The 22,937-nt window shown below is 43.5% G+C and overlaps 1 protein-coding gene across 1 annotated transcript in view; it reads right to left on the bottom strand.

Annotated features, from left to right (window-relative positions):
* Nucleotides 1-22,937, bottom strand: part of LOC122931252 (sodium/iodide cotransporter-like) — a 114,852-nt gene that overhangs the window by 87,065 nt on the left and 4,850 nt on the right. The window contains exons 7-10 of the mRNA XM_044285305.1: nt 12,561-12,701; nt 5,726-5,855; nt 2,501-2,589; nt 2,306-2,418 (exon numbers count right to left, since the gene is read on the bottom strand). Of these exons, the coding sequence (XP_044141240.1) occupies nt 2,306-2,418; nt 2,501-2,589; nt 5,726-5,855; nt 12,561-12,701 (473 nt within the window). The remainder of the gene's footprint in view (nt 1-2,305; nt 2,419-2,500; nt 2,590-5,725; nt 5,856-12,560; nt 12,702-22,937) is intronic.

A 22,937-nucleotide genomic window follows, 5' to 3' on the forward strand; every position in this document is an offset into this window, starting at 1 on the left:
AACCTAACCCTGACTTATACTTCTCAACAACATTGTCCCTTACTTGTTGGGAGAGTTCCTTGGTCTTCATGGCAGTGTTTGGTGGGTGATGCCTCTTGCTTAGGTGTTGCAGCCTCTGGGGCCTTTCAAAAAAGGTTTGTATATGTAATGACAGATCATGTGACACTTAGATTGCACATAGGTGGATATCATTTCAATAATTATATGACTTCTGAAGGTAATTGCTTGCACCAGTGCTTCTTATGAGCTTTCCAACAAAGAGGGTGAATACATAGACACCTGACAATTTTCTGTTTTCTATTTCTAAACTGTAGTTTAATTTATATATTTTTCTCATTTCACTTCACCAACTTAGACTATTGTGTTCTGATCCATCACATAAAATTCAGATTAACAAAACATTGAATTTAAGGCTGTAATGTAGCAAAATACGAAAAAAGTGGATACTTTTGCAAGCCACTGTATATATATATATATATATATATATATATATATATAGTAAATGCATTTAAATACCTTTACATATAGCCATGTATATAATCATTTATAAATTTATAAATATAACTACATACACAAAGTTATACTTTCCTCGAGACTTGTGAAAACGCTCAATAGTATGTACCGTATGGAAGTTCAAGGAGTAAGCTGTATTGAGGGGGAAGTTCAACCTCTCAGCAGGAGAGGAAGCATGCAGAAAACACTTATAGTAGCAGGCTTTAGAAATGAGAGAGCACTTAAATGAACACTAACCCTAGAAAGAAAGGGATACAAATGAGCTCTTAACAATCGCTGCCTTTAATGCCACCAGATGTAAGGCACCTATAAGTCAGTGTTCTTATGGCCTATAAATCTCCTTACACCTCACATTAGGGCTACTTTCACACTTGCGTTTTTGCCTGATCCTGCAGGGATCAGCAAAAACGCTTCTGTTACTGATAATACAACCGTCTGCATCGGTTATGAATAGATCCGGTTGTATTATCTGTAACATAGCAATGACGGATCCGTCATGAACACAATTGAAAGTCAATGGGGGACGGATCCGGTTTCTATTGTGTCAGAGGAAACGTTTTGCTCCGTATCCCATGACGGAAAGCAAACTGCAGCTTGCTGCGGTTTGCTCTCCGGTATAGGAACACAACTAATTGGAACGGAATACATTTTGGAGCATTCCATTCTGTTCAGTTCCATTTTGTCCTCATTGACAATGAATGGGGACAAAACAGAAGCGTTTTTCTCCGGTATTAAGATCCTCTGCCGGATCTCAATACTATAAAAATTTAAAACACGGTGGTAAAAGTAGCCCAAGGCGCTCTCTCCTAAAGGAGAGATAGTACCCCCCAAAATCGAAACCTAGAAATGAATGCTAAAAGTAAACAAGAAGTATGTAGTCTCTCAGTCTGCATCATTTTCTGCATGATCCTGATGAAGTGTTGTAGAAATCATGTATGTTAACCCCTCCTGACAATCTCTTCCATCTTTGGCTAGAGACCGACTTAGGGGTCGGGGCTTAACATCATTTTGCCCTAACACAGACAGAACACAACAGGGAGGCTCCAGCCATTTGTTTTACAGTTTATCACAGGATAATGAAAAGGAGTAGGGGGAACATGGCTGAGTTGGGACACAGAGAGAAGTTTTCTCTATATTAAAAAAAAAAGATTTTGTACATTTTCTGTGTTTAGCTCCCTGTTTACAGCCCGCAGGGGCAAGGCTAGGGATGGAACAGTAGCCTACACAGAGGTGACAAGCTTAGTTCAGGATCTGATAAAGCCTGTAGTATGTGTCCAACTCATCTTCAGTCTGTCAGCCCAGGTCTGCCTTAGCGTATACTAATCCCCTTCATCAGTTAAAAGTAACTGTGGAGACCCTTTCTCAGCATTTCGGCTATGTTCACATGGGCAAAATCTGCCACTGATTCAGCAGTGAAAAAAATGTATTTTCTGCTGCGTAATCCATATCCTGCGATCTCGAGCTATGTACTGTGTGCCGAATGTTCTGCCGCAAGACTTCAGGGTCGGCCATGAGCATGTCTACACTGCCTGACCGTGTCAGTCAAAGTATTAGGACCTGTTTTTAGCTAATGGCTCTGCTACTGATGTTTCTATGGCAGATTTTGCCATTTGAACCTAGCCTGACTGTTGGCTTAAGTTACAATTATATAATACCAACATAAGACTTTGAGTCCCATACTCATAATCACCTACCTTCATGGGGATGCTCATTAAACAGGACCTGTTGGCAAGCACTGCAGTAAGCTCTTCTGGTATTTTCCAAAATCTCTTATACAATTTTAAATACTCACACAGTCCCTTTGAAATGATTATTATTTTCTTCATAGAAATATGTGGCATTTTTGGCTTAATGAGGTCTTCAACGGTCACTGCAGCCATGGCATTTATGCTTGTAGATGCTGTGCTGTAGGAACAGGAAAAACATGAAGAAGAAGACTACACTGCAGAAAAGACTATTAATTGTATAGATCCATGAATCACTGTACCTGAGTGTCCCACTGTATGCACAGGCAAGGAAAAGACCTGGGACACCTGGATATTGTTCAAATATCTCCAACACCAGGTATGGAATGTACTAGAAGAAAACAGTAATTAGTTGGCTAGTCTTTCCCAGATCTAAATCCCTGTTATTACCATAGTGCCACCTTAGCTTAAAGGGACTCTGTCACCACTTTCTAACCCCCACTTTTAAAACTATAGTTCTGTCCATGGAGCCCCTGTGATTTCAATGGTGTTGTTATATGCGAAATCCGCAGGCTCGTTTTGATAAAAAAAGCTTTTAACTAACCTGTCAGTCATGAGGATAAGGTGCCCAGGGCGTTTCTCCCGGTCTGAACATGACACCGCCGCGGCCGCCGTTGGTGCCCAGCTCCTCCTCTGCCTTGAATTTGCGCCGCCTGAATGTGAAGAAATACGCCTCCGGCTCTCCCTCAGTCCCCCCTCCTTTTCCAAAATTTTGCGCGTGCGCACAGGCCTGTGCCTGATGCGCCCGTGCAGACTTTACGATTCAGCCTCATTGAGCGAAGTGCGCATGCGCATGCGCATGCGCACTTCGCTCAACCTCCCGATAACGCGAACACTGCCGCACGCGCGGGATCTTAGAAAAGAAGGAGGGGGGACTGAGGGAGAGCCGGAGGCGTATTTCTTCACATTCAGGCGGCGCAAATTCAAGGCAGAGGAGGAGCTGGGCACCAACGGCGGCGGCGGCTGGCGGCATGTTCAGACCGGGAGAAACGCCCTGGGCACCTTATCCTCATGACTGACAGGTTAGTTAAAAGCTTTTTTTATCAAAACGAGCCTGCGGATTTCGCATATACCAACACCATTGAAATCACAGGGGCTCCATGGACAGAACTATAGTTTTAAAAGTGGGGGTTAGAAAGTGGTGACAGAGTCCCTTTAACAATGTCACTTGACTGTGTTTATTAGAGATTTGTTCTTTGAGAGAAAAAAACAACATTTGTGTTCCCTCTTAATGCATCTCCATGCTGTGCTCTTGGTTTATTCAGTGTTAATGAAGCACTTCGGCTTTCTTTTTCTTTTTGAACAAATAATGCAAACTCACCAGCAATATCTACTGATGTAATTTGTTTAATCCCAGCTCAGTCACAGTCATACATTTAAAACTTCCATTATGGGCATCTGGTTCATGTGATCTCCAATCTGATCACCAGTCCCGAGCTTGCTTGCCTGTGATTTACAGGATTACTTCATCATCTCTCAAAGCTCTCCTGACACCTCTCACACACCTCTCCACCAAGCTGTTCCCTCCTTGTTTCTCTTTGTGTGCTGAAGATATATTTTCTCTATGAACAGCGATATAGCAGCGGAGTCAGTCATAGGTTAGGTCCAGTTATTTAACTCCCCTGACTCCCCTACTTTTTTTTATCTGTGAGTACCATGTGCAGAATCTCCAGTGTATTCTATGAGATGCAACTTCACACTGATCTCCCTTGCCTCCTGCTTGTAATAGCAGACAGGGAGAAACCTATCACAAGTGGGAGATAGATTGAAGCTGCATCACATAGCAATACACTGGGACTTTGCAGACATTCTATGTCACTGATCTCCCATTCACTGCACTTAGATAGGACTCAGAACAAAGCAACTATGCTAACTATGTGTCTGCAAAGCCAGAGGCATCATGGGAAGTGCAGTCTGCATCAGGGGAACCACATCAGAGGGGAATAAGGAATCAAGATGGCATACAATGTATAAATGTCACAGCAACCTAAACAGGCATACACAAGACCTTCTACATTATTTTTTTTATAATACCCTATACTGAACTATGGTATATAGACAAATTGATGGAGTGCTTCTTTAAAGGTTATATATTATTAATAGCACAACTTTGTGCAAAATAAGAGTGGCATTTTAGACGCCGGTCTTAATAAAGGCCCATAGCTGGCTTCCTTGCTGTCTTAGGCTACTTTCACATTTGCGCTTGATCGGATCCGTTCTGAACGGATCCGATCATATTAATGCAGACAGAGGCTCCGTTCAGTACAGATCCGTCTGCATTAATAACTTAGAAAAAATTCTAAGTGTGAAAGCAGCCTGATCGGATCCGTTCAGACTTTCAATGTAAAGTCAATGGGGGACGGATCCGCTTGAAGATTGAGCCATATGGTGACATCTTCAAGCGGATCCGTTCCCATTGACTTACATTGTAAGTCTGAACGGATCTGCTCGCCTCCGCACGGCCAGGCGGACAGCTGAACGCTGCAAGCAGCGTTCAGCTGTCCGCCTGTCCGTGCGGAGGTGAGCGGAGCGGAGGCTGAACGCCGCCAGACTGATGCAGTCTGAGCGGATCCGTTCCATTCAGACTGCATCAGGGCTGGACGGAGGCGTTTGGGTCCGCTCGTGAGATCCTTCAAACGGAGCTCACGAACGGACCCATGAACGCTAGTGTGAAAGTAGCCTTACATTTAGATCAATTTCTACACCTAAAACAAATAGAAAATGATGAATGAGCAGAGCCTCCTCTTCCTCATCCACGACACGCCCACAATTGTAAACCTGGCGTCATCGGGGAGAAGTCACAGACAGCGGCGCAATGGTTAAAAATACGCAAAATTTAGGCGTATTTCAGAATAGTAAATGACCTCCTTTGTGTAGAATAATTATGACAGAAATAATTAATTAGCTGTTATGACGGAAATGGCTCAAACGGATGCCAAATGAATGCACAGGATCCGAATTTTTGCGGAATCTGTTATTTTTCTTTATATTTCTGTTCTTATGACGGATCAGAAGAACGGAAATATAACAGTGATGTTAACTCTCCCTTAGGGCTCATGCACACGAATGTATTTTCTTTCCGTGTCCATTCTGTTTTTTTGAGGACCGTATGCGGAACCATTCATTTCAATTGGTCCGCAAAAAAAATTGAAGTTACTCCGTGTGCATTCCGTTTCCGTATGTCCATATGTCCGTTTGCAAAAAATAAATCATGTCCTATTATTGTCTGCATTACGGACAAGCATAGTATTGTTCTATTAAGGGCCAGATGTTCTGTTCCGCAAAATACGGAATGTACACAGACGTCATCCGTATTTTTTGTGGACCGCAAAATACATACAGTCGTGTGCATTAATCCTCATTCTGTTCTTGAGAATTCCTTTTGCAATAAAGACATAATGGCAGGTTATATTTTTATAACAGGTCACAATACTTTAAACTCCTTAAATAAGTGACTATATAACTACCTGGTCAGGAGCAGAGACATATCCAGCAACAAGTGGGTCACAGTTCACGTAGAATGTGAACATTATAATTCCACAGATGACCGCGCTTGACACGATGATGCAAACGGACACTTGATTCACCAAGATTGCTCTGTGGGAAACAAAACTCTCAGACTCTAATCCATCCAAAACCAACACAAGTAGGAGAGGGGAAGTTAAAAGAGTAGGGAATCTAAACTGTCTTCTGTTCTATTCTACTGATATTTATACAGATGAAACGCTAAAAATTTGAATATTGTGCAAAAGTCCATTTATTTTAGTAATGCAAATTAAAAGGAATTGCATTGATGCAGCTTAAAATTTGAATTTTGTGAAAAGGTTCAATATTCTAGCCTCAAAGTGTCACACTCTAGTCAGCTAATTAATCCATATCCCCTGAGCAAAGGGTACCTCAAAATTGTGACTTTGGGGTTTTATAATCTATAAGCCATAATCATCCAAATTATACCAAATAAAGGCTTGAAATATCTCGCTTTACATGTAATGAGTCTATCTCATATGTTAGTTTCACCTATTAAATAGCATTACTGAAATAAATTAACTTTGCACAATATTCTAATTTTTTGAGTTTCACCTGTATGTCTAATATCCCACCTTAATATGTTCATTATAATATTGATTGTATTTAATTGCATACAGGCTTCAGTCCATCCCTAGTCTCAGATTCTGGTTGTTGTACTAGTATCTGTTGTACAAGTATTTATTTTTCTGTATTTTTACAGTATATATACAGTACATAACATTCAGCAAGTAATTTGTAAGATTGCACTTTTAAAAAAAGTAACATAGCCTGGTATAGCTGTTATGTATATACAATGGATAAGGTTTTTAGTATGGATTTATTTTCCTTTGGATATTACATCAATTTTTGCACCTACTGCTTCTATTAGTCTATGCTGAGTGTATACTAATATTGGTTAACTTGTACTGACATACCTAATATACATTAAATGGCCACTTTATCAGAGACATACTCTGTTAGCCTCCAGAACTGCAGCAATTCCTCGTGGAATAGATTCCAGCAGGTGTTGATATCATTCTGCAGAAATATTGGTCCGTGCAGACAAGATGGCTTCTCACAGCTGTCACAAGTTAGATGGAGGTACTGACATTCTCTGAAAAGCCGGTTCTAGCTTGTCCCATAGGTGCTCTATGGCAGTTATGGCTAGCCTCTGGCACTCCAGCTGGGGTGAAACTATGACTCCCAGTATGCTCCATTCATTTCTATTGAGGTCTGAGATCAGCTAAGCAAGGGGGCATCTTGGGAGTCATAGTTTTACCACAGCTGGAGTGCCGGAGGTTAGCCATCACAGCTTTATGGGATTAAAATTTGAAGACTGTGAAGTCCAGGGAAGCAAGAAGAACTCATGTCCCTGGAACCAATCTATGACTATCTGACCCTTGTGGCAGCTATTATAAAAGGATAAATTTGGTTAGCCACAATGCTCAGGTAAGCATGTGTAAGGTAGAGACTCCTGAAATATTGCGGCAGGGTGTGGAGGCAAAAATTTGAAAGACCCAGTGATCCTTATGGCTACTATGTAAAGAATGTTGGATGTTGTGATGAATACCGTACCTCGCTGTATTCCTGTAGGCTTTGCGTGCGTAAGGTGTGGAGGGGGGGGGGGCCCTCCATGTCTATTTTGCTTGGGGCCCCCAAATTCCTTCAAACGGCCCTGGCCAGGCCCCTGGGGACCCCAGACAGGCCAGGAAGGGCTCTATCTGGTTGGGAAACAGTCTCATTGGGGCACCATTCGGTAGAATGAAAGATGGACTGACACGAACCACAAGTGTGGGCTCGGAGACCTGCAAAATGTCTGCAGAAGAGCTCCATGTTGAGATTAGCCCAATTTGTTGAAAACTGGAATTGCGCCAGGGCGGCTGCTGCCTTGGCCGCGAAGGAACGATGATAATCATAGAAGGCTGTGCCGCCATAATTGTGGCCTAAGTCGGTGACCCGGTAGACGTGCGAGTCAAGCTCTTCCCTCCTATTTGGCTGAGCAGAGCAGATGACATCCCTGTAAAGACTGAAAGCTAACACAAATTCGGGTATGGATAGCTTCCGATTGAGGTGGGCATCTTTGGATTTTAATACTACTGAGACCTCGCCGCAATCAATCGTTTTGTTCTCATTAGCATTGCGAGATGCTATGAGAATTGACGCCAGGTTGGCGTCTTTACCTGCCAATATGTCCTTCCTGATATTCTCTGCCACAAAGTGGGCCGGGGAGATGGCCGGAGGAGTGAGGGACATACCTGGGGAACCTGACTGAGGCAAGGGGGGGTTGCCACGGGTGCCACTGGCTACGAGGCGGCGGGTGCCCTGTATTCGAGCTCCATGACCCTGGCCTGGATGTCTGCTACCGAAGTAGCCAGACTTCCCATCGTGGCGTGCAGCTGTGCCAATGAATTTTTAATCGAGGGTAGCAACGTTTGATCAACGGATTGTCCCAAATTAGATACTAGAAGTCTATAAGCTCCGCCTTTCTGGCGGGTGGCTGATGCCCCTTTTGTTTAATTCGGAATAGTCCAATTCCTCAGGGATCCATGGGCCGTCTGTCCGGATATTTGAGACTTGGGAATGGACGATGAGTCTTCTATATCTGAAGCTTGAGACATGTCGCCCGTACCGACTGAAGAGCCGTGGACCGGTGACCACCTGAGGACTAAAAACCCTAGTTACAAGAAAAGCCCCTGTGGATGGTAGACCGTGAAAAGCCCAGGAAACCCTGGTGAATGGGGAAGGAATACCGGGGGGCCACCAAGAAGGTGGAGGGCGTGACCGGATCAGGTACCGTGGAAGTTGACACGAACAATCTGAAGGGGATGGTGGCCCTGCTTTACAAAGGCCGGAGATAACTGGTGCCACCTAACTAGTGTTTTTTTGTTTGTTTTTACCATAAAAGACCGCAGAAACACAATGACCTGGACATACCAGGCAGGACAACATGCCACCACAGGCGGCAGACGTGACAGGGTGCCTGAACACTTCAGGCGGGCATGCAACGAGGACTGATGAGCATAACGACCTGGATGTTCCAGGCAGGACAACAGGCCACAGCGGGCGGCAGACGTGACAGGATGCCTGAACGCTTCAGGCGGACATGCAACGAGGACTGACGAGCATAACGACCTGGACATTCCTGGCAAGACAACATGCCACCGCGGGCGGCTGACGTGACAGGATGCCTGAAAGCTTCAGGCGGACGTGCAATGAGGACTGACGAATGACACTCCTGGACGCACCAGGTGGAGACACACACCAACATGGAGCCCCAGCAACACCTGTATGCAACATTTAACATGGTGACATTATCGCGACAACATGCGTGGGATACCTGGCAAATGCTACTGGGACCTGGACGTACCACTTGACAGCTTGAAAAATTGACGTCTGCGAATATGGGCCTGAAGCTTCTGCTTCGTGGGACCACAGACCCTAGAACCTGACAACAGAAAAACAAAAACACTACGTTTTTTTTTTTTTTCCAATGCAATCAGCTTCCTTTTCCTACCTGTCAGAACACAACAACGGGACACTCGGAAAGGCAGAAGAAACACAGGTGGGCGGGGCTTCGACGCGATGACGTGGCGAGCCGCGACGCGACAACCGTTACCTTGGAGCTTGCAGTGACCTGCTGCGGAGGAGGCTGTGGTGTCAGGATGTGGAGCAGGTGCGGTTGCCTAGGAGACAGCAGTACAACATGGCGCCCTGACGGAGATAGAGTGCCCTGCTCCTGGAGTGCATAAGAGCGGAGAAGGGAGCGATTCCGGTGCCAGCATCCAGTGCTGTGTGAGAGGCAGCACCATGAACAGTAAGTGACACCGGGGGGCGCTGCCGCCATCACTGCCGCCAGGCCTGGATCCGGATCCGACCGCCAGATCACCCCCGCAACATGGCCGAAAGGTAGACGGCACCTCCCCCCACACTGAAACGGATCCTGCCAGGATCTGCATCGGGCCCCGACACCCGAACCCCTGCTCACCTGTTAGTGTAGCCTCCCTCCGATCAGAATATGAATAGGCAGGTAAGTCCCCTTAACCTGTAGCGGAGCTGCGGGACGTGCAGAGTACAGGGTGGCGAGCGCAAAGTGACCCAGAAATACCTGGCTGCACGTTCCGCCTAAGTGTTAGCACGGGGTTTTAAAGAAAAAGGGGGCCTCAGCCGCTCCCACAAATACAGGCTGCCGGGCAGCCTTAACTACATATATAGTGAAATAGTGCGGTCCACACCCCTATTCCACCACAGGTGAGACCAGCTGGAGGTGCTTGGGCTGGCATAAAGCACCTCTCAGGGTGTCAGTTTGGGGAGGGAGATTCGTTAGTGCAACAGGGTCCCGCTGGAGGCTCTGGTGGTCTCTCATTAGTGGTCTCAGCCGAGCTGGCTGAGGGACCACGGGGCTAGGTGCTAGCCGGAGCATTGGGGGACACCGTGACGCATGGACACAAGGGTCACAAAGCCGGAGTCAGAGGGACTACTGAGCCACACTCCCCCATAAAGGTACTGGAAGTGAGACCGTGTGTGAACAGGGCTCTGTACAGCCAGGCGGCTGTGGGACACTGGGCAAGGAAAGCCGCTTGTAATTACCGTGTGCGAACGGTACTTTAAGTAACGTAGGAAGATACCTTGTTTAGTTAGAGCCCAGCCGGGCCGGTGTTTATTTTGTATGATTTATGTTTGTTTTGCTGAGGTGCCAAATAAAAGCGATGTTTGGACCTTAAACTTGGTCTGGCGAAGATACTTATGTGAATGACCCCTGGAGAAGAGCTAACACCTTACAATATATACATACCAGATGCATATCTGACTCTTGGGCTGTGGTTCCCTTCTGCTCATGGGCCCTTAGATACTATCCTAATGTCCCCATGTTCAGTCCATCCCTGCCTTATTATACTTTGTTAATAATACTGTAACGGAACTCTTGGCACCCCGACTGGGTACCTCCGTCGAATGATGCTTCTAGTGCTTACCGAGGACTCCAAGCACTCCACTTGACACCGTACGCGCTGCAGACCCCGTGAACCGCCGAAGCGTGGTTGAGGTCTCCCCGTCTCCTACCCACCCTGGACCTACGACAAGGCTCCAGTGGGTGAACCTCTCCTAAATCCAGAGAGCAGGAACAGCTCTTGCAAGAGCTAGTAGTTATGCCAGGGGAGTATAGCAAATCTCCAGCGTATAGCAATCACCCAGTGTCGATCAGTTACCCAAACACCAGCCTCAACATGGTAAAGGGTAAAACAGGAACTCTTTATTGAGGGCTACCCGCCCGTATTTATGCAGGTCCCCATCTGGTGGACAAGCCCCTAGGGGACCAGAAGGAAGACCGTGACACAGGACAGATATGCAGCAATTCAGGGTACACAGACACAATACATCCCCACAATGCATCATGTTTCCTCCTCTCTGCCGTGGAGACACCCGAGGAGCAATTCAATTATCTCTCAGGACAAAGGGAAATTGCCAATACACATGTAGAGACAACAGGACAGAAATCACCATTTAAACATACAATGTCACAACCCTTACAGTAAACACAGACATTTAACATATCCCCAGATAGCTCAAGTCTGAGTGCATATTATTAGGTGAATGGCACTCAGACTACACGAATACACTAAAATTAGCTATCTGGGTACCCTTACATAACATACAATAAAATTGCAAAGACAGTAAAATACATAAACTTATATAACTATGCCGCTATTGCATAAAACCGGTGCCTACAACATGGAACCATAATCACATGGTAAGAGGCTGCCAAGTAGTCCTCTCCAAGCACTCGTGGCAACCTCAAAAGGGGGGAGTTTGTCACAAATACAAATGAATTTGTGAAGCAGATCATCTGTCTTATGTGTCATAGTTAATAGGCTGCTGCAGTGGTTAGAGGGGTATTCTCACCTTAAGGTGGATTTAGACGAAACCATTCTGCAGCCAATTGTCGGGAAGGAAGCGTTCCTTCCTGAGAGTCAGCTGCTGCTTCAATGAAGGAAACTGATGCATTTACATGCAATGTTCTACTTCACTGTATGAGGCATGGTGAGACACGTTTCTGCATCAAAATCCATCTACTACTTGCGAATTTCGATGCACATTTGCTCCAATTTAAAAATATGCACAGCAGGTCAATTTCCGCACACAAAAAATATGCAAAGTGTACATGAGATAGATTCTAATTTCTTATACTATATTATGCTGTGGTTTTTCCACATAAAAATCCGCGCCGAAAAAAGTGTGTAATCCACAACGTCTGCAGGTAGCCTGGGAAGGCCTAATAAGCGTTTGAGGTAACAGGGACTGGTCCTTCGATAACCTCTAATAAAATATCTATTTGCCTACCAAATTACTGTAGATGTAAGTTATTAGCACCATCCGCATAGCACCTATGGCACTGTGATGTCAGGCATTTATGGTTTATCCCTTTTAAGTTACTTTTCACACAAACAACCATAGGAAATTAAAACATTCACAATAATCTATAATTACAGAGGATGTGTCAGCTCTCCTGACATGTGAAACAACAATTCTTTAGCATCTTTTCTCATAAGTCAGCTTTGTGCCGTTCCTCCTGAATATACATTAATAGATAGGCAACTGGGTGTTACCATTCATCTTGTCAAAAGGGTGTATCTTATCATAATCTGTAAGGACACATCCCCAGTTGATACCATCCAGTGCATTACTCACTTACAATGCACAGTTCTAAGAAAAAATTCAGGAATAATACAAGCATTTATTAAAATAAGACTTGTCTGGAGAACTAACAGGCCCACTTTAATATGAGAATGGATTACTCACAGTTTGGCTGTACTTTCAGATTTACAGGATATGTAGCGCTGAACCTGTGCTTGATTGACCCCGTACATAGATAGCCACAGAAACGTGCTGCCACAGACAAATGTCCAGAAGGTGTATCGCCTGCGAGGGTCTGGGTCAAAGCTGTTACAAATACAGAATATCACTGTCATGTATACACCTGTGAGAAGCCATATAATACTATATTATTAAGGGCTCACATGCACATGAACATGTGTCGGCCTTTTTTCCACAGCATCCCGGATGCGGACCCATTCATTCGCATGGGTCCACAATCTGGAAGGTCTGGTGCGGAATGAAGGCACGGAACCCCAAGGAAGCCCTACGGAGTGCTTATGTGGGGTTTCTCTCCATGCCTCCGCACTGCAAAAAAATAGAACATGTTCTATTTTTTTGTGTTGCGGAAGGATCACGGACCTATTCAAGTTGAATGGGTCTGGATCTGTCTGCGGCAGGCACAATGATGTTGCCCATGCATTGGGGAATGCAAATTGTGGTCCCCAATGCACGGAACGGCCAGGCAACAGCGGTGTACATGAGCCTTAAAGGGGTTTTCCATGATTTTAATATTAATGACCTATCCTCAATATCAGATCGGCAATGTCAAGCCGTCCTATTGGGACGGCTCTGTACTATACACTTGAATAGGAAGGAGCCGCCTCATAAAAGTGAATAGGACAGTTTGTAATTACACCTGCTCTCCGCTGCGCTGTCGATGCCAGGCAAGTAAGAATGAAGGGAAGGCTGCACTCGCACGGAACGCAGCCTTCTCTTCAACCAGCTGATTAGGTGTCAAATCCCTGCCCATCTGATATTGATGACCTATCCTGGCGAAAGGTCATCAATATTAAAATCCCAGAAAACCTGTCTAATTGTGCTTGTGTCTTTTCCACAATTTATAATGTGATAAAATAAATTATCTTTCAAATTTTATCTGCAGGGAGAATAGGGAGGATTTATCATTGACTGAAAACAGGCTCATTTATCGCGCATTTTGCCAAAAACTGCACGATAAATGACTTTTTTTTTGTCATTTTCTAGCTCCAAAAAGTAGGATTCAGTGGATGATGTGCAGTTTCCAGTGGCCTGACATATTTACTATAATTTATAAAAGATGCTGCCATAAATGAAAGCTTAAATCTGTGCTCATTGCTGGCATAGATTTACTGTTCTGTCACACAGCCAGCCAGAAGATGAGCCAAATTTATTTAGATACCTGCGCCTCTTGATACGTTTTGTCATGCCCCACTCTGACGCTGTACGGAGGTCGGCCAGGATTGCAGCACAAGTTTAGTGGTTGCTTTGGAGCCGTGCTGGATCCGCCTCTCATCAGGTGCACTGGGTGGGGTCATTAGTTTAAATAGCACACCGCCCAGTGTCCTGAGCGGATTATACTGTTCATTCTGTCTGGGAAGCTTGGAGAGAAGGTTGGCTGTCAGTTCCTGCTCTCAGAGATAAGTGTCATTGTTAGTTTGGTTGTTTGTGTCTTCTTGTCCATCCAGGTTCTGTGCGAGCAGACTGCTCCTATCTCCCCACTTCACCATCTTAGGGAATTCAGGGTTTTGTCAGCCCAGGCTGGAGGACACTAGCACACCTACCTTTAAGGTCTGCTGTGGGCTGAGCAGTGCAGGGACAGAGGTCAGGGATTAGCTAGGAGGTGACCCTTCCCCTGTCTCTCGTCCAGAGCCTGGTTGGTGTGTTATCTTTGGTACTAGTGTACGTTCGCCGTGACACGTTTGTTGCGTTTTGCTCCATTGCACTTCTGATTAAAACTGTTATATGAACTGCAAATATTTTATTAGAATATAATTTATTAATAATATCATGCATACCCTACAGGTATATTATAATATTTTAGTAAATGAACATGAACTTTATTACTAGCTACCACTATCCTAATTCTGTTAAAATAATACTATTAATCACAATTAAAGGGGTTGTCCGGGTTCAGAGCTGAACCTGGACATACCCTTATTTTCACCCAGGCAGCCCCCCTGAGACTAGCATAGGAGCATCTCATGCTCCAATGTGCTCCCTTACCCTGCGCTAGATGGCGCAGGGCACAGGCCCTTTTGTTTATCATAACACACTGCTGGGCGGAAGCTTCCACCCGGCAGTGTGTTCGGTGACGTCACCGGCTCTGATGGCCGGGCTTTAGCACTTCCCTAGCCATTTTCCTGGCTAGGGCAGCGCTAAAGCCCGCACATCAGTGCCGGTGACATCACCGGGCTTCCTGGCAGTCCCATGGAGAGCCCCAGTACGTCACCGGAACTCCTAAAACTGCCTTTGCCCTGCGCGATTAAGCGTAGGGCAAAGGAGAGCATCAGAGCATGAACTGCTCCGATTCTCAAGTCAGGGGGGGCTGCCTGGGTGAAAATGGAGATATGTCCAGGTCCAGCTCTGAACCCGGACAAGCCCTTGAAGTGTACCAAGAAGAATGTAAGTCTTCATTTTCATTATTATTTTTTCAATCTGTTACAGCTTGCTGAACCAGAAACCTTCCTCTCACTTCTTTGTCATCAGCGTGGAGCCAGTGTGGAGCTGCTTATTTGTCGAGCAATGATCTCCAGGCAAACCAAACGGCATTAGGAGACGTACCCATATTTTATCTAAGACTACTTTCACATATTCAGTACAGCCTTCTGGCAGGCTGTTCTGGAATAGAATGCTGCTACTGCTTCAGCAGAGGAAAACAGGCATTTTCGCCTGCTAATTCCACAACCAAAACTCACCAACAGTTTCCCTATGACGTTAATGTTAAAAACTCTACCTTGTGCACACAGTGCAAAATAGTAAAGGTTTTTCAGTAGCTGATTTGAAAAACGGTTGAGTAGTGGCAAGTTACTTCTTGGAAGCAAATTTGCTTGTTGATTTTATAGTCAATAGGGAAGCTGAGAAAACCTCACCCTAAGGGCTCATGCACACGACCATATGTATTTTACAGTCCGCAAAAAACAGATACGCAAAAAGTATGGCTGACGCCTGTGTACATTCCGTATTTTGCGGAACGGAACAGCTGGCCCTTGATAGAACAGTACTATCCTTGTCCATAATGAGGACAATAATAGGACATGTTCTATTTTTTGGCAGAATGGAAATACGGACATACGGAATGCACACAGAGTAACTTCTGTTTTTTTTGCGGAACACGGAAAGAAAATACGTTTGTGTGCATGAGCCCTAAGGGCTCATGCACACAAATGTATTTTTGGTCTGCATACAATCTGCACTTTTTGCGGGTCGTGTGTGTATCCATTCACCTCAATGGGGCAGCAAAAGATGCGGACAGCACACCTCAGTATGTCCATTCCGTGGCCTCACGAAAGAATGCAACATGGATATTCCATTTTATGGACAAGAATAGAACAGTTCTATAAAGGGCAGTACGTTCTGTTTCGCAAAATGCAGAACATTTACGGCCAGAGTCTGTGTTTTGTGGATCCACAGTTTGCAGACCGCAAAAACACCAACGGCTGTGTGCATGAGCCCTAAACCTCTTCTAATCCTCTTGTAAAAACGCCTCTACAACCTTCACCAAATGACAAATCTGCCACCAAAAACGACCTGTTTTCAGCTACTAATCTGCTACTTATTTTCTGACACTGATTTTGCCGTGTGAACTTAGCCTGACAGGTTTTGCAAGACTGTTCTTGAGTTATTAACCCCTTCCCGATGTACATTTATGTCATGGGCAAGAGGATCTGAATAAAAATTACCATGACTGTAGGGTGCAATCACACATGGTGGAATTTTTCCTCCAGAAAATGCAAAGGTGCGGATTTTTGGGTGTGAATTATGGTGCGGACTTTGTTGTGGATTTCTCTCTATTCAATTCAATAAGAAACTGATTCTGCAGTGGATAACACTGCGGAAAAATCCATAACAAAATCTGCATGTTTCTGTTGCGGATATTTCCTCATTGTTTTCTACTTCAGAATCAATCTCCAATTGAATTGTATGGAGAGATTCTCATACAGAAAATCTGTAACACAACATTATTTACGCTGGGGAATGGATAGACAATTTTCAGCCGCATAGGATAACACATGGGAAGTCCTGACATTGCAGATTCTTTTATTTATTTAAATCATTTTTATTTAAGAAACAACAAAATTATAACAAATACATAATTAAACAATGAAATCATCCATTATCATCCCTCTTTTTATCCATCCCCAACTCATTCAAGCCAACCCTACCCTCCCTCCCTAGCGATGCGTCTCTATAATAGTAATAATAAAAACAGACAATGGACAATGGAAGTGGGGGGGGGGGGGGGAATTAAGAGGAAGGCTACCACTTCCACAGTCCTGATATCTTAGACCATTTTTCCTCAGACTCTCTCTGGCTATATAAGACCCTCTCATATCTCTTAACCTTATTCACAAGATATAACCGCTCCTTGAAGTTTGGAGTGTTGTGTGAAATCCAGACTCGAGTGATCAGAAGTCTAGCTAAAAACATACTTCTAATCAAAAGGATCTTTTTATACCTATGGCAATTTACCTTGGATAGATCACCCAGTATCCAGCACTCTGCTGTAAATGGAAGTGCTATCCTCAGTTTTTGAGTAAAAAACTTATGAATTATACCCCATTAGACTTTTAAGTCTGGACACAACCAAAACCTGTGCAGAAAATCCGTCATCTGTGAATCACAGTGGACAATTCGCAGACTCTCGTAAACCACATTTATTAAGCCATATCAGCGTGATATACACTCTGAGTAAAATATCAAACTGTACTAATATATGATTCAAATTGTGTGATACTAATCTTAAATCACCCAATATAAATCACCCAATCCTCTACTGAAACCATTGGGCAATCAGTTCCCCCAGCCTTTTGGCACGGAGAAACAACCTCATTTAAATAGTGCCTTTACTAATAATTTATATAGTTGTGAAATCTTCCTCTTCAAGCCTAAATTCCCTATCAATTCATTTAAAGGTGAAGAAGTGTCTATCTCTAACAATAAAGTTTTTTTTACATTAGCAATTGCTGAATGTATCTGAAAATACCTAAACCAACTAAGATTATTCCCCATTTGTGCTAAACAAACCACCTGTGAGATATACTTGATATAACTTTTTTGCCAAAACTTTGCCACTAATTTTTCAAAATCCTTCAAATAAAAATTATATTAAAGAGGAGTGCACAAAAGAGAACACCTAATCTTCTAATGGTGTTCCAAGACATTGTTCGACATTAATTAATCACCCAGATTCCAACAGAGTAAATATATTATCATATGGAGATCTTTTCACCTGCATCTTACACAGAGCACTTTTATCCCATTGAGAGAATAACCATAGCTGTCCAGTTATAAAATAGCCCTTAAAGTAGGGGACATTAAACCCTCCCTGCTCCAAGGGCTTATAAAAATAGCTCAACTTTCTTCCCCAAAGAAGATCATTAATCATCCTCTCGTCGATCTAAGTTGGAGAATTTCTGAGGATGTAGAGAAGTTGGGGTAAAATCACCATCTTAACCAAAGATATTCTATCAGCTCTAGATAGGGGTAAACGAAGCCATAAGGTAATTTTTTATCTCGATTTACTTATCAACTGAGTCAAGTTAAGGTGAATAAAGTCATCGAACCTGAGCGATATCGTCATGCCCAGATATTCGAATGAGTCAACAACTTTTAACATCCCCAGGATCCCCTTGCTTATATATTCAAATCTATCTAATAATCTAAGGGTTGTTATTGACCAATTAATATTTAGTCCAGAGACTTCCCCAAAGGAGTTAACTGTACGAATAAGGCCTCTTGCACTTTTTTTCGTTTACGTTCCGTTTTTTTGCGTTCTGTATACGGTCCATATATGGAATCATTCATTTCAATGGGTCCGCAAAAAAAAAAAAAAAGAATGTACTCCGTATGCATTCTATTTCCGTTTTCCATTCCGTTCAAAGATAGATTCTGTCATTGACTCGGGTAAGATACCATCCTTCAACAACTTATCCATTACCCTCAAAAGGCGTGGAAAAATAACCTCACCGTACTTGCAATAAAGCTCATATGGGAAACCATGCGATCCAGGAGCTGAATTTCCCAAACACGCCTTTATTGCTGCCTCTAACTCCTGAAGGGAGAGTTCTACTTCAAGGGATTCACTCTTTGTTTCAGTAAGAACCTGAAAAATTATGGAGTCAAAATAGGCATCCATCTTTTCATTCGAGATATTATTAGTGGAGCTACAGTCATGTGAAAAAATTAGGACACCCTTTGAAAGCATGTGGTTTTTTGTAACATTTTTAATAAAAGGTTATTTCATCTCCGTTTCAACAATACAGAGAGATTAAAGTAATCCAACTAAACAAAGAAAACTGAAGAAAAGTCTTTTCAAGATCTTCTGTAAATGTCATTCTACAAAAATGCCTATTCTAACTGAGGAAAAAGATAGGACACCCTTGCCCCTAATAGCGAGTGTTACCTCCTTTGGCTGAAATAACTGCAGTGAGACGGTTCTTGTAGCCATCTACCAGTCTTCGACATCGGTCTGAGGAAATTTTACCCCACTCCTCAATGCAGAACTTTTTCAGCTGTGAGATGTTTGAGGGGTTTCTTGCACGTACAGCCCTTTTCAAGTCACCCCACAGCATCTCAATGGGATTCAAATCTGGACTTTGACTTGGCCATTCCAGGACTCTCCATTTCTTCTTTTTCAGCCAATCTTTGGTTGATTTACTAATATGTTTTGGGTCATTGTCATGTTGCATGGTCCAGTTCCGCTTCAGCTTTAATTTTCTAACTGATGGTCTCACATGTTCTTCAAGCACCTTCTGATACACAGTAGAATTCATCGTGGATTCTATGATGGTGAGCTGACCAGGTCCTGCTGCAGCAAAGCAGCCCCAAACCATGACACTTCCACCTCCATGCTTCACAGTTGGTATGAGGTTCTTTTCTTGGAATGCTGTGTTTGGTTTACGCCAAACATGTCCTCTGCTGTTGTGTCCAAATAATTCAATTTTGGACTCATCTGTCCAAAGAACATTATTCCAGAAGTCCTGGTCTTTGTCAACTTTATCTCTGGCAAATGTCAGTCTGGCCTCGATGTTTCTCTTGGAAAGCAAAGGTTTCCTCCTTGCACACCTCCCATGCAAGTTAAACTTGTACAGTCTCTTTCTGATTGTAGAGGCATGTACTTCTACATCAACAGTAGCCAGAGCCTGCTGTAGTTCTCGAGATGACACTTTAGGGTTTTTGGAGACCGCTTTTAGCATCTTGCGGTCTGCTCTTGGGGTGAACTTGCTGGGGCGACCAGTCCTGGGCATGTTGGCAGTTGTTTTGAAAGCCCTCCACTTGTAGACTATCTTCCGGACAGTGGAATGGCTGATTTCAAAATCTTTTGAGATCTTTTTAAATCCCTTCCCAGACTCATAGGCTGCTACAATCTTTTTTCTGAAGTCCTCTGACAGCTCTTTTGCTCTCACCATGGTGCTCACTCTCACTTCAACAGTCAGGAGCACACCAAACTAAATGTCTGAGGTTTAAATAGGGCAAGCCTCATTCAACATGCAGAGTAACGATCTACTAATTATGTGCACCTGGTGTGATATACCTGTGTGAGATCTGAGCCAATTTAAGAGGGAATACATGTGAGGGTGTCCTATCTTTTTCCTCAGTTAGAATAGGCATTTTTGTAGAATGACATTTACAGAAGATCTTGAAAAGACTTTTCTTCAGTTTTCTTTGTTTAGTTGGATTACTTTAATCTCTCTGTATTGTTGAAACGGAGATGAAATAACCTTTTATTAAAAATGTTACAAAAAACCACATGCTTTCAAAGGGTGTCCTAATTTTTTCACATGACTGTATATAATTCTGAAAACTGTTTTAGGAATGCCCCCTTTATTTTTTCCGTCTCTTCAGTAATTGTGCCCTCGGGTAAACCAATACTGAGTATTTCTTATTATTGGTCCTGATTAGATATCACTTTAGCCAACAATTTTCCTGGACAGCCGGATTCACTAAATTGTTTTTGTCCCCTGAAGAAAAGCCTCTGCTGGGCCTTTTCCAGGAGAAAATCAGATTTATAATTAACATCCCAGAAGTACACCATCTCCTGTTTCATCCAGTCCTGATTATCTATTAGGGACAGCCAGTAAGGATTTACTATAAAGGGGTACTACCCCTTCCCTATCACCAGTCATACAAAGCTCAAGGTATACTGGCACATGGTCCGAGAGTGACCTGGCTTCATATTTCATATATTTAATATGTTTCAAATGTTTTTCATTAATTAACGCCAGGTCAATCCTGGACCTACAGTTCGCAGATTTGGATACACAAGAATAAGCTCTCCTCCCCCGTCCATAAAAACCCCAGGCATCCACAAAACCTGACTCCTGACAGAATTGTGCCAATGGGGATCCCTGATTAGATACAACAATATGACTATCTCCACCCATAGAAGTTCGGTCTAACTTGAGATTAATAACACAATTAAAATCCCTATTCACTAAAGTAAGACAGTCCGGACGTGGCTCCATAAATGTTAGTAAGTACGTATAAAGAAAAAGGAGGATGAATATAAATAAACATAGAATACATAGTCTTCCAGCAAGTTTCCCATAAAGGAAAACCTATCTCCCATACTTATCAATAAAGGATGCCTCTCAGACAAAATCAATCTTTTTATGTATAAACGCTGTCACGCCTCTAGAGTAACTGGTGAAAGTTGAATGAAATGCCTGAGATACCCATCCTCTACTAATCTGCGCATTGTTTCTTCAGTAAAATGGGTTTCTAATACACAGACAACCGCTGGTAGATGTCTCTGAACTAGGTCAAACACTGCCTGTCTTTTTAGTTTATCCCCAAGTCCCCATACATTCCAGGTCAAAATTCTGACATACAGTCAACTAGGTGAATTCAAAAGTAAAAAGCCCCCTTAAAACCCAACCCCTCCCATTATCCATCCTAAGAGATGCATCGCTACCCACCCACAAAACCTCTATCCTCCCCCCAGAACCCTATAATCCGCCACTATCAAGAAGCAGACCTATCTACTCAGACCATCCCTCCACACTAATCCTGCCTCCACCAAGAAAAACAATCACAAAAGGATAGGAAAACAAGAAAAATACAGCACTAGTCAAACATTGCTCCGGTCTAGCCAATCAGTAACACGGGCCAGAGTATCAAAAAAATTAGTTGCTCCATTAAATATTATCCGAAGTTTGGCTGGATACAAAAAAAGAGTACTTAATGTCTTTGGCCTGTAGACGTTTTCTAACAGCCAAAAAACTGCATCTCATTTCTTGAATCTCTTTCCAGAATTCCGGAAAAGAGGACAGTTTACTACATTATATATATATAATGAGGGGACACTCCCTGGCCCTGTTTAAAATCATGTCTCTATCCCAGGAAGCAAGGATCTTTGCCAGGAGTACCCGAGGCTGCATTCCAGGAGTTGGCTTACCCCCGGGGATCCGATGGACCCTCTCCACTAAGAATAAGGACGAGAAGTGTTCCTTTACAAATTTTTCCAGGATCAGAGACTGTCATTCCAACAGGATTTTTTTCCTCTGCACCCTCAGGAAGCCCCAGAATTCTCACATCACCTCGAAATGTCTTCAAGATCCACAACTTTTTTTTTGTAGATTATTATATTCCGTTCTTAACATGGCAATTTCAGATTTTTATATTTTCCCTTCATACTTCAGGGAGCCAACGGTCTTTTCTATGACGGTGGCTCTGTCTCGTATCTTTGTTACATCGTCTCTAATTAAAGACACGTCCGACTGGACTGCCCCCAGCTGCATTGCAATATCTTGAAACACCTTTCCATTATTTTTGACTGTGGCTAAAATCTCCTCCCATAGGAGTGTCCATTTTCTCTGCCCTCTCCCCCATCTCCATTCTGGAAATAATTATCCACTGCCTCCTCCAATCTTGATCGAGCAACGTTAGATCCTGCTTCCCTTTTTGTCCAGTTCTTGCATTTATATTTGGCGATTTTAAAAACCGGTCAATTTTTACAGCCTCTGCTGATCTCTGTCCTGTTTTAGACAACTGTTTTAGGGAGAGCAGAGGTAGTTTGGGCTTATAGAAAGTTTCTTCTAGAGCTGAGAAGGAAGGAGGGGGAAGACAAACAGGCAGTCCACATGGATTCAGGAGCTTAAACCAGAGCAACATGAACACTGGGTGCACCACGGAGTACAAACCAGGCTTCCCACCAGGACCCACAGGAACCCAAACAGCCACACCCAACACAGGGCTGTCACCCAAAGAAGGAAGCCAAACCGCCATGTCTGGGACACAAATCAGAGCACAGGTTGCTGCAGGAGCCGAAGCACTAGGAGAAGAGGCAGACCACAAACAGCGGTGGATAGCAGAGTAAGGAAA

This window comes from Bufo gargarizans, chromosome 1, assembly GCF_014858855.1.
Source record: "Bufo gargarizans isolate SCDJY-AF-19 chromosome 1, ASM1485885v1, whole genome shotgun sequence".
Classification (NCBI taxonomy): domain Eukaryota; kingdom Metazoa; phylum Chordata; class Amphibia; order Anura; family Bufonidae; genus Bufo; species Bufo gargarizans.